The sequence below is a fragment of the Urtica dioica genome, chromosome 1 (genome assembly GCF_054948205.1).
Source record: "Urtica dioica subsp. dioica isolate 48M chromosome 1, U.dioica_male_clone48M_v1_H2, whole genome shotgun sequence".
In the NCBI taxonomy this organism is placed as follows: domain Eukaryota; kingdom Viridiplantae; phylum Streptophyta; class Magnoliopsida; order Rosales; family Urticaceae; genus Urtica; species Urtica dioica.
Window position 1 is genome coordinate 10061380 of NC_142756.1, and position 15929 is coordinate 10077308.

Consider the following 15929-nt stretch of genomic DNA (forward strand, 5'->3'; position numbering starts at 1 on the left):
ACCCTCATTAAACCCAAAGATCAACTTAAAGCAAAGCTACAGAGAGAGAGAGAGAGAGAGAGATCAGAGAGCGAGAAAGAACAAAACTACAGACAGAGACACACACAACAAAACACGCTTGTCACAGTCTCACTCTCTCTCCCTTTATTTTTCTCTCTGCTTTGGTGTTTGACTGTGTCTCTCTCTCTCTCTCTCTCTGTGTATATGTACAGAGAGAAAACAAAGTGAGAGAGAAAATGGTTTGTATGTGTATATGTGCATGAAGAGGGAAATAAAAAGAAAGAAAAGTCCAACGGAAAAGAAAAGCAAAGCAAGGTTCTATTTTTTTTTTTTTTTTTTGAGATGGCATTTCATACCTCTTCTTCTTCACGGTTCGTCTCTTGGAAGCAGCTTTTCATGGCCTCTGGTTTCAGCTTTGCAAGGTAGTTTCAGCTTTCCAGAGAAGAAATTTCCTTTCATTCATTTATCATTATAATGTTTGTTGGTTTGATTGTTTTGTTTTTTTTACTTTTATTTACACTATTTATTCTGGTTTGTGGGATTTTAGACAAACAAGAGACGAATATCTGAAGAACTTAGGTAAAGTACAATATGGGTTTCAGTACTTTGTATAACTATTCACATGCTGTTTCTGTTATGTTCTTTTTGTTGTTATTTATCTTTTCTCTTTATTCTCCCACTCGCTTCATTGCTTGCCTCAGTGTTTCGACATGAAAATAATGTTGACGGTTCAAGTTTTGATCTTGAAGTTGAAGTGTGAACTCTTTTTTTTTTGGCTGTATTGGTTAGTTTTGTGGAATCGTACGGAAGTTTAGTTTATTGTTAAGCCATTTCACCAAATTTAGTGTTTTGATAGCTCAGTTCCTCCGTGTACAAATTTGCTATCACACTTGAGTAAAAGTAATTTTTTTTTTTTTGTCAATCAATGTCACTTGGCTATCAGTTCGATACTTTAGTTTAGGACTAAAAAACAAAACGAACATGGAATTTGGGAAAAATCCATGTTGATTAGAGAAAATGTTCAATAATATATCAATAACATCTACAAAATTTGATCAGGAATTCGGGTGAGATAAAACAATGAGTTTGTGATCGATTGACTGATTGATCAGAGACCTCCCTTGTCTTTTCCGGTTAGAGTTTTATTCGAAATCAACCAGAGTCTAAGATTTGAAAGCTGAAAAAAGCTGCTTTTGACTACGGCCCTAAAATATGGGATCTTGTCACTTTTGTCCATTTTACACTTGATACACAGCTCTGTATTATCAATTTATCACTCCCAAAACCAAACTCATATTAAACTCTTTTTGTGTCTGAAGGTGTGACATGTTAAGGGATTTGGGTGTCTCTCACTTTAAGCACCGCTTGGGCTTGGCTATGTGATCCTCTCTCTCTCTCTCTAGCCTTGCTGGTAAGGAATGAAGCCTCATTGGTCCGTTGAGCTTGTCAATAGTCGTGGTATTGGATTTGACTACTTTGTGTTGTAACCAAGTGTATAAACACTTTCGTTTTCCACATAGTTTAATCTCTCTATGCTCGCTTTGATAACAGCCTCAAAAAATAGAATTTTTTTATTTCCGATTATGCCCACAGATTTTGGTGAGTGAATGAAATTATGAAAGGAAATGACACGGTTGATTGTTTTAAATTTTACTTTTCAAGTGTACTATCATTGCAATCGTTGGAAATGTAACTATAATATTATCCCCTTTTTCTTTCCAAAAGCCCATTATATATGATGACGATGAAGAGCTAGCTAGGCCTGGCATGACTCAGAGTTCATATAGGTGACAATATAATATATATATATATATATATATGTATTGAAAGTGTCAGGCATTTATATTTGATGGCGCTACAGAGCAATGTTCGATTGGACTAGAGAAAGGAAAGAGGTCAGAGCCGTAACCAAAGATGACAAAGAAGAGAAAAACAAGTAAAAATGTCTTTATGTTTTCAAAAGAGATACTCAAAGAATGGCCTAAATCATAAAAGAGACATTTGAGAGTTGAGATACTCCAAATCTGTTTAGAGATTCCATCACTTTGTTTGACTTACACAACGGTTATTTTATTTGATTAGATGTGTAGGAGTGTAGGATCATAAAAGACTGATTTTTATTAATATTATATTTATTTAGTGGTTGTCATTGAAAGATGAAACTAGTATATGCTCGAGGGAGAGAAGATAAGCTGTAGAAGATCATTAATGCATAAACTCTCTCTAGATTTTCCGGAAGAAGATACGCACTGAGTGTGATTTGAAATAAAATCTATGCACTTGAAAGAAAATGACTTGATTCATTGGTTAAAAGTTAAAAATGACTTGATTCATTGGTTAAAAGTTAAAACTTAAAATAGGTTATGGCGTAGTAAAGGTTTGCTATATGTTCAAATCCAATACGTTCTCCTTCGGTAATGTCTCCACTAAACTTGAATTCATTGAGATCCTTGTTTTAAACCTCATTCTCAAAAAGCGATTCATTTTCACTATCATTAGCAGCCATATATTCTCTTTAAGTATTTTTTTTTGGAGTCCTCTCATATTTAATATGAATACACTACCGATGTCCGCTGATGCGCTGCTAAAGAGCAATGCTCTTCTCAAAAACTTGTTTTAATTGTCTCAACGAACTTGTGTTGATTCAATTCATGAAAACAAGGAGTTAACTCATCCCTCTATGCCTAGAGAATGACTTGAAAGGCTAAAGTGTTGGTTCGAAAAAAAAGCATGCAACTGAGCAAGGAATCGAAGGCTACTACAACAAACGAGCTCACAGGGGTGTCGTCATCCGAAGACAATCCATATGCGTCACAATGACTTTAATTTACAATTTTTACTATAATTCATGTATGTAATAAAAATGATAGAGTGCGACTCACTATTCAACGTGTTTCGACTGTTATGAATACAATTATTTGTGATTGTTTTTTTGCGCAATAAATTAGATAGATTCCGATCTGAACATGAATTGGAAAACAAGTGAACCAGTAAAAGCAAAGAGTTAGGTCATCTCGACCGTCTCCGACCTCAAACGTAGAAAATTCAACAAAGATCTCCAACAACATTACACATATAGAGATTGGTAGAAAAAATTCGACAAACCAAATCTCATAAATATATGAAATTTCAAACACTCTCTCTCTCTTAGGAAAACTACGCAATGAGTTAAGAGAGAACCAATACTTAGGATTCGTATTTATATTTACCCACCATCAGGCTATGATAAGTATTTACTCTTTTTTATTTAACCAATATGATATATTCTTATTATTATTAAACCCTTGATAGGTATTATAATTGGACAACATAATTTCCCACATACAAAGTTTTGTCGGTCATTCTCAGAAAATCCGAAACATTAAATTCAATACGATCCGCATCGAATTTCGAGTCCTAAGGACCAACGGGCCGGGCCACTAAAGAATACCATGAAGGCCAAAAAAAGCCAACGCCCACTCAAAACGGGCCCAAAAATCAAGCTCAAGCCCGACCGCGAGTCAGAGCACGCACACATGCCACACCAAGGCGCGCGCACAAAAGGCTTGGCGCGCCGCGCCTGTGAGATGAGGAAACCCTTCATCACACGCTCTTGAAAAATCAGGTGTGGACAGCGCGCGCTAACCTCGGCGAGCCACGTCCACCATCTGGCGCGGCACGCTGATCCATGCCCCCGTGCTCACCAAATTACATCGCGTGCTCCATGTCAAACAACCAATAGGCTCTCCTCAGCCTCCCAAGCACTATAAATACCTCTCCTCAGAGAGGGAGAGAGGTACACACACAATCCTCTTTCAAGATTACTCGATTCTAGAGTTCTGAAACGCTGCTAAAGAACCTCCGTATTGTGTTTCCTCTGTCGAGCATACAATCTTTCTAAATATTCACTAACGAATATTGACCCCTCACCTCACATAGCAATCAAACTAATGTTAAATGTAGGAGCGCGTAGCAGAGGCACTGCCTTTGCGCCCCTCTAATCTTGATCTCTCTTTTTCTTATTCTCAAATCTCCACGACGAGCGAAGAACACCTTCAAGCTAGAGGAGCGACAACTCGTGACTTTCGAGTTTCTCCCAGCTGACTCGGGTGCGGTCACTTGGTCCAGCTTTGGGTCGGCCGCCCGAAACATTAAATAATTGTTTATTTTCGTGTGACAAGACAAAGTCTACTAATGAGCTTTTAGGAAATACTTCCAACATTTCATGCGCGACCAAAATCCGTATTGGTCACCAAATTTGAATTAAACTGAAATTTGATTTAGTGCCATGATTTATTCGACACCATGTTCTCTTATAACAAACCGGAAATATAGAAACTGAATTGCAATTGATTACAAATGTTAAAACTATTCTATTTACAAATAAATAAGCGAAGTGAGATTTGTAGGGATCAATATTTAATGGCAGGGCTAGCTAGGATTTGTAGTCGGGGGCAAATTTGGTTAAAAAAAATTATTCTAAATTTATAAGAGATGTGTAAGAAAAGCACTATTTAGGGGAGTAAATATGAACAAATTATATAATTTTTTGCTAGAATGTAAAAACTAGAGTAAAAGGTTTGATTTAAAAATTCAGGGATGAAAAAAATTTAATTTTTAAATGTCCAGGCCGCCGTGGTCTTAAGGTAGCTTCGACTTTGTCAAATATTAGGTTCTCACAATTGAATAATTACAAATAAGCAATTACATACATACATACATACACACATACACACACACACACACACACATATATATATATATATATATATATATATACATATATATTTGAATATTTTCAAGATAAAATTATCATTAGTAAAGAGAATAGATGACATAATAACTGACAAAGCTCCAAACATTTCAGTTATATGTTGGTATACAATACAAAGTGTATAAATAATAATTTTGTGGATGCGAGTTGCATCAAAGAGGGATCTCATCGCATTCGTCAGATGGATGATTTGTGAATCATGTACTTGCCCTCAATTGCCTTTACTATCGAGTTCATGCCCGGAGTATCTACACGTTGACTCAACCAATTTTGGTCACTAGGATTTCCGTCACAACTCGACTTACTTCCCAACCACAAACAGGCTTTGTTGAGTTTCATGCTTCTCACTGAAGCGATAAACGGAGCATGTTCCCACTTCAGATTCACTTTCCCATCTCTAGTAGCCCAGTTGGACGCATAAACGATTCGCGCATAGATCTTCAATGGTATATTGTTTGGTAATTTAAATGCGTTTGGTCCGACGATGCTTACGATCCTAATTGGGGTGTTATTCACGAAGTATCTGCAAACACAACTGACTGATAAGTGTCCTGATGTTTATTTTTATCTTTATCTTTACTTTCTAGGTTATGTTTGGTAGGAGAGCAAAGGAAATGTGAGAAGGGAATGAAATGAAAATAAAGAAATAAGCGTATTCAAATTTTTTACAAAATCAATTTGTATGATAAAATGAAAGATTATAACTATTCATACTCGTGTATTGTCATGTAATATATTAAGTGAACTACAATATAGTAATTTCATCAAAAAATTTATTGGATTTTATATATCCATCCCTACAAAACTGAGACGGATTGCTTTGGTTGGCTTATGAGAGGGAAAAAAAACTGGGAGATGGACAAATCTGAATAAATTTAGGAAAGTATCTTTTTTTTTTTTCCTACATAAAAAAGGACACATTGTCACAAAATTGACTGTTTTGTGACAATATTGTCACAAAACACTCATAGGCGTGTCCTTTATTTTTTTTATTTTTTTTTATATTTTTTTAATATTTTTTTGGAAAAGAAGAAATTTGTCTAAATTTACTCATAGCTATGGCCATTTCCCAAAAAAAAAAAAACACTCATTTTTTTTTTTGTTCAGCCCATCCTTCTATTGTTATTGGTTTGATTAGAAAATTAAATAAACATGAGTTTATAATATGGGGTTAATTAGGGAACCATATGTGACTTACACAATGCTGTTTCTGTTTCGAAGGATAGAGTAGGTATTGAAGTCCTTTGTTGGGTCGAACCAAAGACGGTATTCTTGAATCCTAGTGTACGAATGTCCATCGGCCCAACGTACGCATGTGTGCAATGTGTATGGCTGTCCTGATACGTTACCCAAGAACTTGAACCCAATCTGGAAGCCCCTCGCTTGATCAGGTTCTTTCGCACCTAACTACATTTTCATAGAAATTCACAAGGTCAATATTGATTACTCCTCTCGTACTGCCAACTGTTAATATGTGTTAAAGTATCATGATGTTCCATCTTAAAACCAATTGGCAATAGGAGGAGTAACTCATGACCTTTATAAGGAGCACAAATGATACATCCCTAGTCGATGTGAGACTTCCTGATACACCCCCCTCACGCCCAGGATTGAACAACTGGTGCGTGAAGTTTGTAGAAACGGGTGGCCCAACATCGAGAATGGGTTTGGCTCTGATACCATGTTAAAGTATCATGAGGTTTCATCTAAAACCAAGCTTGACAATATGAGGAGTAACTCATGACATTTATAAGGAACACAAATGATACATCCCTAGTCGATGTGGGACTTCCTGATAATATGTTTTAGCTTCTAAATAGAAAATAGGACAAATATAAAATAAATGTTATTAGTTATTTACAAAGAATTCGGTCGATGTTCCGGCAGAATCTCTTCTTCTGCATTTAAAAAGGGAATAAATAAATCAATCAAATTTCGGGAGGCTTCGTGAAGTGCTTCTTTGGGAGTTAAGCTTCCATTTGTCCATATTTCGAGAAAAAGTAGTTCTTGTTTTTCATTTCGATTAACATAAGAATGAATATTATGATTTGCATTTCGCTTCATTTGTACGTCAACTCTTCCCTAAACAACTTTGAAGGTGGATTGAAAAGCCGAGTCACCGCCCTTTTGGGTGAGGATTAGGTCCGCGAGTGTACCTCCATTATAGATCCGAGGGTGGCCCAAAGTTTGGAAAAAGGTTGGAGAGAGAGAGACTGGCTTTGTGGTTGAAGACGTTGCTCCAATTATTAGTGAGCTAATGATCGTTAACAATGTAATGGACATCATTTTGGTTGATGTCAAGACCTTTGGGCGATAATACTTTCTTGATAGATTTCCTTTAAAAATGAGATCTTTATTTGATAATAAGAAGCTAGTGTTTGCTTTCTATCATTGGCTATGTTTAGGCTGTTTATATCATTTGGCTATGTTTAGGCTGTTTATAATTAACTACTAGAGAAGGTCTGTTGCGATAAAAGGATGTGCATGAAGTGTTACGTTGGAGATTATATTTGAGAAAGTCTTATCGTTGACCCATTTGAACATAGAAAAGGAATTTTCGGATGTAGTAGTTAATTTTAAACCAATTCTTTTGGAAAATAGCCAAAATTTTATAAGCTATTGCATAATAGCCATTTATAGTGTAAAAATACTAACATACCTCTTTATATTTGGGTATAATTCCTATAGCTCGTAAACCCAATTTCGATCCATCACCGTTTTCAAAATTGTCTATTTTGATTTCATCAATCGTTTTTCCAGGGTTTAAAAATAATTAATTTAGGTGTCCCAAAATTTAATTCACTGTTTTTTTAATGCATTTTCTATGTCAGACAATTTCAAAACTAATTCCATCGTCGAAACCCGACAACAAAATTTCAAAACATTTAATCATGTCTTCAATTTTTTAATCCAGTTTCAAACCACACAAATAATAGAAAAAGATTATTTACAAAAAATCCTTTTTTAGGCAAGGTACATGATTTCAACACATTTAATCATACCTTAAAAAAAATTTAACACATTTCTATAGCAGAAAAAAAAAACTAGCTAGAAATCAACTTTTGAATCCTCCATCTAAACAGACAACAAAATGGTAATAAAATGATAGAAGTATTTCTTTGACCTAGTCATTTGCTACGGGAAGACAACGAAGTGTTGAAACATTTAATCCCGATTTCAAAATATTTAATTCACTTTTTTATAACAAACAAATAAGCTCATAAAATTTAATTCAAAAACATTAATCGTGTATCACAAATACTCAAATCAAAGAAGAAGAAGAAGAAGAAGAAGTTAATTTGCACAAGAGATGGACAGTGATAATGTCAAAGATTGACGACGATGGTGATGGCTATTGACAACGATATCGAATTCGATGGTGATGCCGATCAACGGGGATAGTGGCAATGAAGATCGATGATGGTAGCGATCGACGACAATGGCGACGAGATCGACGGAGATGTCGAGCTCGAACGACGGAGATCGAAAGCGTTTTAGGGGACAAAGTCGACGGAGATGGTGACGGTGTTCGACGTAGATGCGATGGCGTCGAGAGCATTTTAGGGTTTTTTTTGTGCTCAAATGCGTCTATGGTGTTTTAGGGTAAACTAAAATCGGTATTGGGGTTTAGCTTAAGGGTATTTTTGTGTTTTTAAAATTTTGGACTAGTTTACCTCAAATTGGGCTATTTTGTCAAGCCCAAATCTTAAAATGACCAACTAGCAACATCGCCTTATAGAAAATTGGATGCGAAAGTCAATTAGTAAAGTAGCGAGAGAAATAATACATACAAGATTGACCGTTATAATGAGAGCTGACGAGTTCCGTGACATTGAATGATGAATTGCGCTTCAACGAGAGAGATCGAGTCCGGTCTTGTAGTCAAATTTGCAACCACAAAATTGTATTCAGAGTTGAGGCTTCTAAGGACCAAGGTTCGAAATGTCATTTTTAACGCCGTTTTGCCTCCTGATTTACGGAAACTCGTCATGCCGACGGAAAACCGAACAGAAAAAATGTGAAAAAGGGAAATTGATATGCCGTTTTTAAATGCCGTTTTCCATGGAAAATCGACATACCGATGGAAAACCGAAAGGAAATAATGTTACATAATATTATATATATGTATATATATCTTTTAATTTTTAAACTTGAGATTTATGTCGACTACATTTTATAATCTTCAATATCTAATTATTTTTGCACCAATATAATATATAATACCAACAACTCGTTAATTTCAATTACACATAACGTATTTATACCCAATACATATATATATATATATATAACTGTATAGATATATGCATATATATATATATATATATATATATATATATATTAATGCTCCTTAATAACAATGAAAAGTAACAGTGTATCAAAAATATAATATTACAATATACATACTTTAATTGGCACTGCAGGCCGAATACTTTATTTGATTCAAACAACCAGTCCAGTCCATGCACCACTCATCCTCACCACAATTGCCTTCTGAAATTACAATAAGAGTTTTAAATCAGCTAAACAATAGGGAAATGAACTTAACTAGTAGTAATTTTGATATTTTGGACATAAATAGCAGCAACTATGTTTTTAGACACTTTTACTAGTAAATGTAGACTTATATATATCTATAATTATTGTTAATTGTAGACTTGTAAATCTACAGTTTATGGCAATTGTATACTTTGATGTCTACAGTTACTAGTAAAAGTGTCCAAAAACATAGTTGCTATTATTTTGGTCCAAATGATCAAAATTGCTACTAATCAAGGCCATTTCTCTAAACAATATAACGTTATAAGAAATGGGCTACAATAAAAAAATGAAGCCCACATATATAAAGCCCAATAATGTTATATTTAACCCAACTGTTTTTCTTTCCATTAGAGACCTCTGATTGTCGACAACACAAAACAAATACTTTACATAGCCGTCGATAATTCAAATTGTCATTTTGAGAAAAATAAATTAAAAAAAACACAAATCGCCAGGATTGAGTCTCGTTGGCGTTGTGAAGGTCTCCACCGCTTCTCTATGGACACCGAAAATCGATCCTCTTTGCCTCTTTCTCTGATTTCCTCCATTTTTCTTCGATTTTATTGCATTTTTTGGCTTAAAAATTAACGAAATATGAAGGCCGTTTTTTTAGTCGAACTAAGCGCCGTTTCAGCGATAATCGAGCGACAAACAACGACGAAACGATAAAAGTTATGTTCTTCAGCCGCTAATCGATAATGATCCTTTCTTGATCGATTACAGTTGGATTCGCAATTGCAGAAGCCTTGCACACCTTGCACTATGACCTAATATCGACTTGGAGACGGAGGACATTAGTCAGGATATGATAGCCTGATTGGTGCGATGCCAGATGCAGAAATCTGGATTAGATCTAACTTCAGGAGTTGTTGCTTCTGCTTGGACGATGTTTTCCGTTCTTGTTGGCATTGATTTTGACGAGGAGATATCTCTAAGCTCCATGCGGAGGGCAGCGTCTTGAGCCATCGATAAATCCATCGAGATCGTGTGCGCGTGTCGTTGCTAGCACTTGAGGTCTCCATAAAAAGAAGTTTTCGCGATCGAGTATCAACGGATTGGTCGGGATCGGAGTTGAGGAAGCAATTGACGTTAGTAGACCGGCTCTGATACCAAGTGAAATTATCATGGAGTTTCATCTCAAAGTCAATTGGCAATGAGAGAAGTAACTCATTACTTTGATAAACTCTTGTTAGTTTTCATTCACTTTTATTACACTAAATATCGCATTCGTGATTTTAGTTTCATTTTTCTTACATTAATGACTTTTCTAAAATTAAAAGCCACGCAAATAATTAGAAGTGAATATCTTGTAGTGACTCTCTCTCTCTCTCTCTCTCGCACACATGCACGCAACTACGCATAGTAATATAAATAAAAAAAATTAGTCAAATAAGCCACCGAAAGTCTAAGAATTGTTAGATAACCAACCTTTTGTAAATTTTTTATAAATAACCACATCAACTTATTTACGACAATCAAGATGACAAAAATACCCAAAAAATTCTTGTCTATTTTGGTGTTTTTTTTTTTTTTTTTTAGTGCCGTAAATAAGTTAAGGTGACTATTTGCAGAAAATTTATAAAAGATTGGCTATTATACAGAACGCTATAAGTCAAATGGCTATATAGCTAAAAGACTCTAAATGGTTAAATACTACTTTTTTTTAATAATAAATCTTATCCGATTCCTTACTAATCTGGTAGTTTGCAATTGCATAGGAACAAGGGTTGACGGTTGACCACACGCACAAAAACAAATCAAATAAAAAATCTGTTAAAACTTGAATCCGTGTATAACATTAGACCACATGCCAAAGAAAAAAGAAAAAAAAAAAAGACAGCACGTAAAAAAAAATGAATAATTATATCCATCAACAGCTTTATATATAAAAAAAAAATATCACGCATTCACGCCAATATGTAGAAGTGCATATAGGAAAGTAAATAGATAACTGTCTGTTTCACTTTATAGCCCCTCTCTCTCTCTGTGTCTGTCTCTTACAGGAATCTAGAACGCTTGCATTCAAGAGGGAGACCCTGTGGGAAGCGTTTGAGGTCAGAACAGTAATTGTACACCATATGCTTCTGCTGGACCCACCGGAGCCTGTTCCGGCCAGCGGCGTCTAGCCCTTGATCCTTCCACGTGGCAGCCTCAAATGCTTTTGAGGAGTCGCAGCTGGATCTCCCGGCGGACCAGACACAAGCGTCGGCGTTGAAGTTGTGGAAAGAGGCCGTGAAAGGAGCTTTCGACCAGTCGGTCTTCACCAAACCGCCCCTCGTCGCCCAGTCATCGGCGTTCCACAAGCTCGCGTGAATCCTCATCGGCTGCGCTTTTGGGAACGGAACTCCCTCGGATTCGAGGTTGTTGTAAACCCTAATCGGGATGTTGTCCACGTAAAAGCTGCCCCAAAAATCTTTTAGTGTCATTTATAAACATCAACCGAGTTAATTAGGGGAGACATGCATGTTAATTAGTCGTATGGCTTACATGATTCGGTGAATGTTCCAAACGAGGGAGTAAGTGTGGAAGGCCTTTGTTGGGTCAAACCAAAGATGGAATTGCTGTTCTCTGTTGCCTTTTCCTTGGCTGAACACGTTGGTGTGAAGAATGTATGGATCTCCGGACAAGTTTCCCAAGAACTCGAAGTCGATCTCGTCATGACTAGGGCCTTGAGAAGACAACTGCAAATATGTAATAGAAATGAGAAGCAGATACTAAATAGAAAGATATAAGAATCGTATTAAGTGACAAATTTAAATGAATAATATTGGAAAGGAGGTAAATTTTAATAATAATAATATATATAAAAAAATTGAGCTAAAAATATAACTTGATATAATTTTAGGGTTAAAATTATAATTTTCGAAAGTTAAAGAGGAGCATTTAGCTGCTGGATTCTCAAATGGCTCTGCTGATTGTATTAGCACTTTTTTTTTTCTTCACCAAAACAATAAATTGGAATCTTAGACATGCGGAAACAAATAACTACTTTGGCTAACTCAAATTTAAGCGAATTAATAGGCGGCTTAAATTGTACCTCTTCAAATTTCATTTTAAAATAACGACGTGGATTTAGCCACGATACAAATGTCGCGGCTAAATCCAGTAGATGTTGTTGAAGTGTACTTACATAATAAGCGGTGACAGTGCCGGCTGAATTTCCGGGGACGAGCTTGATTTGCATGTCGATTCTGCCTAGCAAGTACTCGTTCTTTGACTGGAAACCCGAACCGGAAGCCTTGTCGAGGGAGAGAGTGAGATCTCGGCCTCCGTTGAGTATTTTCGCCCGTCCATCGCCCCAAGTGATGTCAAAGTCTTTGTTAAAATTTCCGGCTGAAGTTGCACCCATTAGTGAACTAATCACCATGAACAAACAAACCACAAGCATTTTGGACAGCGAGAATGAACACATGATTTGATATGAGCTAAAGGATGAGAGGAATAGCTTGCTTCTTATAGCTGGGGAGAGAGAAATGGTTTTTGTTGGATGAAAGTAGAAAATGAAAGGCCTTTATATACAAAAAAAAACTTAATAAGAGTGTGAATAGTAATTCCATATAACCATGACATGGAAGGGATGGGCATTGGTCAAGAGAGTCCAAAACTATCGCCAGCTACAAAACAGGTTGCGTACCAAATAGCTATATAGAATATTAGTCAAATAAGAAAGGCTTTAGTTTGTTGATTAAATTATATATTTATTTTTTATTTTAAGTTTCTCATTGGCTCAGCGGGAAAAGATAGATTCTTTATAGCTAAGTTGGGTGCATAGGAAGAAGCCTTGGATAAAAGGATGTGGAAATAATATAACGATACTTGTTAGATCTGCGTGTGAATATATAAATCAAAATATACAAAAAAAAAGGAAATTAGGAAAAGGTTCACGCGCATAAATTGTTACGCAATATTAATATGCGTATAGCATGGCGGTGCGAGCTGGGTACAGAAATATAATACGCGTCTCGTTGTTTTTGGTTATTTCCGGAATCTGATATTTATTTCGTCATGATCTTGCCTAGGCTTCTTCTAACATTATATAAGTGGTTGTCAAACTACTTCATTATACACGCATAGTAATTTAAGCACGCCAACATAATATATATATATATATATATATATATATATATATATATATATATAAATATACTGGCACTAAGCCACATATTTAGCCCCCTGATTTTTTTTATTTATTATAATATGTCTATGTATACTAAGTGATTAACAAATTAAATTAAAAAGAATAAGAAAAAAAAGGTCAAGCGACTATATAACTAAATAGAACTTAAGTTTTTACAAAATAGCCATAGTTTGTCAATTATAAGCAAACTAGCCAAAGTAAGATTAATCTAGGTTGGATTAAATTTAATCCCAACGAACTATAAAGACAGAATGTAAGCTTTATGAAGGCTGAATTAAAATTAATCGAGGCAGGATTAAACGTCGTAGTACTCTCAATTGGCTATTTTGTTATACATAATGAAACTATGCCTATTTTGCAAAAGTCATAGTTTAAATTGGCTATTTCATACTATTTTTCCAAAAAAAAAACTAGTTAGTTGGAAAGTAACCAGAGAACTTGAATATTAATATGCTTAAAAATAAGTAAAAATTAAAATCCCTTAGTTTATCCTCATATATTTGAATACGCCCTTTCATTTTTATTTATTTAAAATTTGATATTTTAGATATGTATTTTTTAGTTTAGTTTAAGTTGTATATTTTTTCTAAAGTAATATTCCACACATGCCCCCGTCAACCTTCTGGTGTCCACACATATGTAAAAACCTTTGGGAAGTATTTTCTGCTGATTTAATTATATAAAGATACATCCTATCATTAATACTGAATAACAATTTAATATAACTTGGAGTTTATTTAGCCTTTGATAAGTTGTGTAGTTTGCAAAACTAAACTATACAAACGATATGCTTTGGCTTGCCTTGCACTCAATAAGGATTGTCAGTACAGTGCTCTTTAAATCGCATATTTGTCATGAATTTTCCTTGACCACCTTCATAGTTTCTGGAGTATCAAGGCATTCATTAAGCCAATTTTGGTCACTAGGAGCATTGTCGCAAGTCGACTTAGTTACCAACCACAAGTTAAGTTTGTCAAGCTTAATATTTCTCAATGAAGCCGTGAAAGGAGCTTTTTACCAATTGTTACTGGCAAGACCACTTACGATCCTAATCGGAACATGGTTCACGTAATATCTGCAAACATATCTAAACTAGAATTCGTAAGCATCACGGTGTTTTGTTTTTGTTTTTATATTTCGAATGTCGATTTCCATGCCACCATTATCAAGAGCGGACATATATTGTATTAGGTTTAATATAAGCAAAAGAAACAGACAAGATAAGAAATTTTGAGTTTACTTACACAATGCCATTTTTGTTCCATAAGATAGAGTAAGTATTGAAGTCCTTTGCTGGGTCGAACCGAAGACAAAATTCTTGTAGGCTAGAATCCAACCAATTTGTTGGATCTTTTGTGGTATAGTTATGTTTGACAAAACAAATCGTAATATGGTTGTTCAAGTCAGAGCATCAAGAAGTTGTTCAAACAACTTATCTAAGGGTACTTGCGTCTTTTCATAATCGCGAAAATAAATCAACTAAAACACGTTGTTTTAATTTCAATTTTATTGGACGAATAAGATCGGATTCGGGAACCCGACTTATTGGATTTCGCGAATGTTTAGGAACCTAGCCATATAAAACATATCATGGGATTTACATGGTTTGGTTGTTCTTTTACAGTTTGGCAAATTCACGTAGCCTTAGCTTAGAGTTTGTTTTCTCTATTCAAGAGATCATCATCGACAAACAAACTCAGATCAACTCACATCGCGCTTGTGTACCATCGTACTAAAGTGTGAGAACGTATGTTTTGCATCTTGACGTGCTAAGAATCTTCGGGAGAAGAGTGAGTGAAAGTCAGAGGATGTCTCAAATATAAGAAGAGCTTAGATTGCACAGAATCCAGAAGGAATCCAAGACGAATGTGTTTGCGAAGAGGAGTTAAGTTAAACTTAATATTCATGTACCTTTCGTTGCATATGTTTGATTGATCACAAGTCTTAATTACATGGATAAAATCAATCAATTGTTCAACAAGTAGTCACAACAACCTAGTTGAATAACCGTCTAATATCATGTTTATTAATTTCACAATCTACCCATGTTTGCAATATATATGGTTGTCCCGCTGCGATCGACATGAACGTGAAGCCAATCTTCAAGGTGGTCCTTTTATCAACTTCTTTCGGCCCTAACTTTAATTTCATAAAAAAATTCATTATATGCTTCCACCACAATCAATATAGCGCTGTTTCCCCGGGGACGAGCTTGATCTGTAGGTCGACTCTACCTTACATCGGGCACGAAGCCACACGAGAGTGAGAGGGGGTTATAGCCCCCCTCAATTTTTTTTTTTGCACTTTTTACCCATTTTTTATTTTATTTTTACATTTTTTTACCATCAAAATTTATAAATCAGCCCCCCTGATTTTTTTTTTACAAATTAGTCCTCCTAATCTACATTTCTGGCTTCGTCCCTGCCTTACATCATCTAGAATTTTGATTGAATTTTCGAGCCCTCGCTTGGATAGAGAAGTAGGTTAACGAGTTTG

At 35.3% G+C, this 15929-nt stretch overlaps 1 protein-coding gene and 1 long non-coding RNA gene across 2 annotated transcripts; one reads left to right on the forward strand and one right to left on the reverse strand.

The window, feature by feature from the left end:
• On the forward strand, positions 1 to 1680 carry LOC149407113 (uncharacterized). Its single transcript, XR_016301450.1, has 2 exons — positions 1 to 422; positions 1320 to 1680. It is a non-coding gene; the product is annotated as an uncharacterized LOC149407113 (long non-coding RNA).
• Positions 1681 to 11184: 9504 nt separating this feature from the next.
• On the reverse strand, positions 11185 to 12776 carry LOC149407114 (xyloglucan endotransglucosylase protein 1-like). Its single transcript, XM_089611172.1, has 3 exons — positions 12426 to 12776; positions 11783 to 11976; positions 11185 to 11695 (listed from the first exon to the last, which is right to left on the reverse strand). The coding sequence occupies exons 1-3, from the start codon at positions 12705 to 12707 to the stop codon at positions 11293 to 11295; spliced, it is 879 nt and encodes a 292-aa protein (XP_089467298.1). The 5' UTR covers positions 12708 to 12776; the 3' UTR covers positions 11185 to 11292.
• Between the last annotated feature and the right edge of the window lie 3153 nt (positions 12777 to 15929).

Coding starts and splice junctions, on each gene's coding strand:
- LOC149407114 (XM_089611172.1), bottom strand. CDS start 12,707: ATGTGTTCATTCTCGCTGTCCAAAATGCTTGTGGTTTGTTTGTTCATG. Junction 11,977..12,425: donor GCACTGTCACCGCTTATTAT/GTAAGTACACTT, acceptor ACATATTTGCAG/TTGTCTTCTCAAGGCCCTAG. Junction 11,696..11,782: donor TGGAACATTCACCGAATCAT/GTAAGCCATACG, acceptor TTTTTGGGGCAG/CTTTTACGTGGACAACATCC.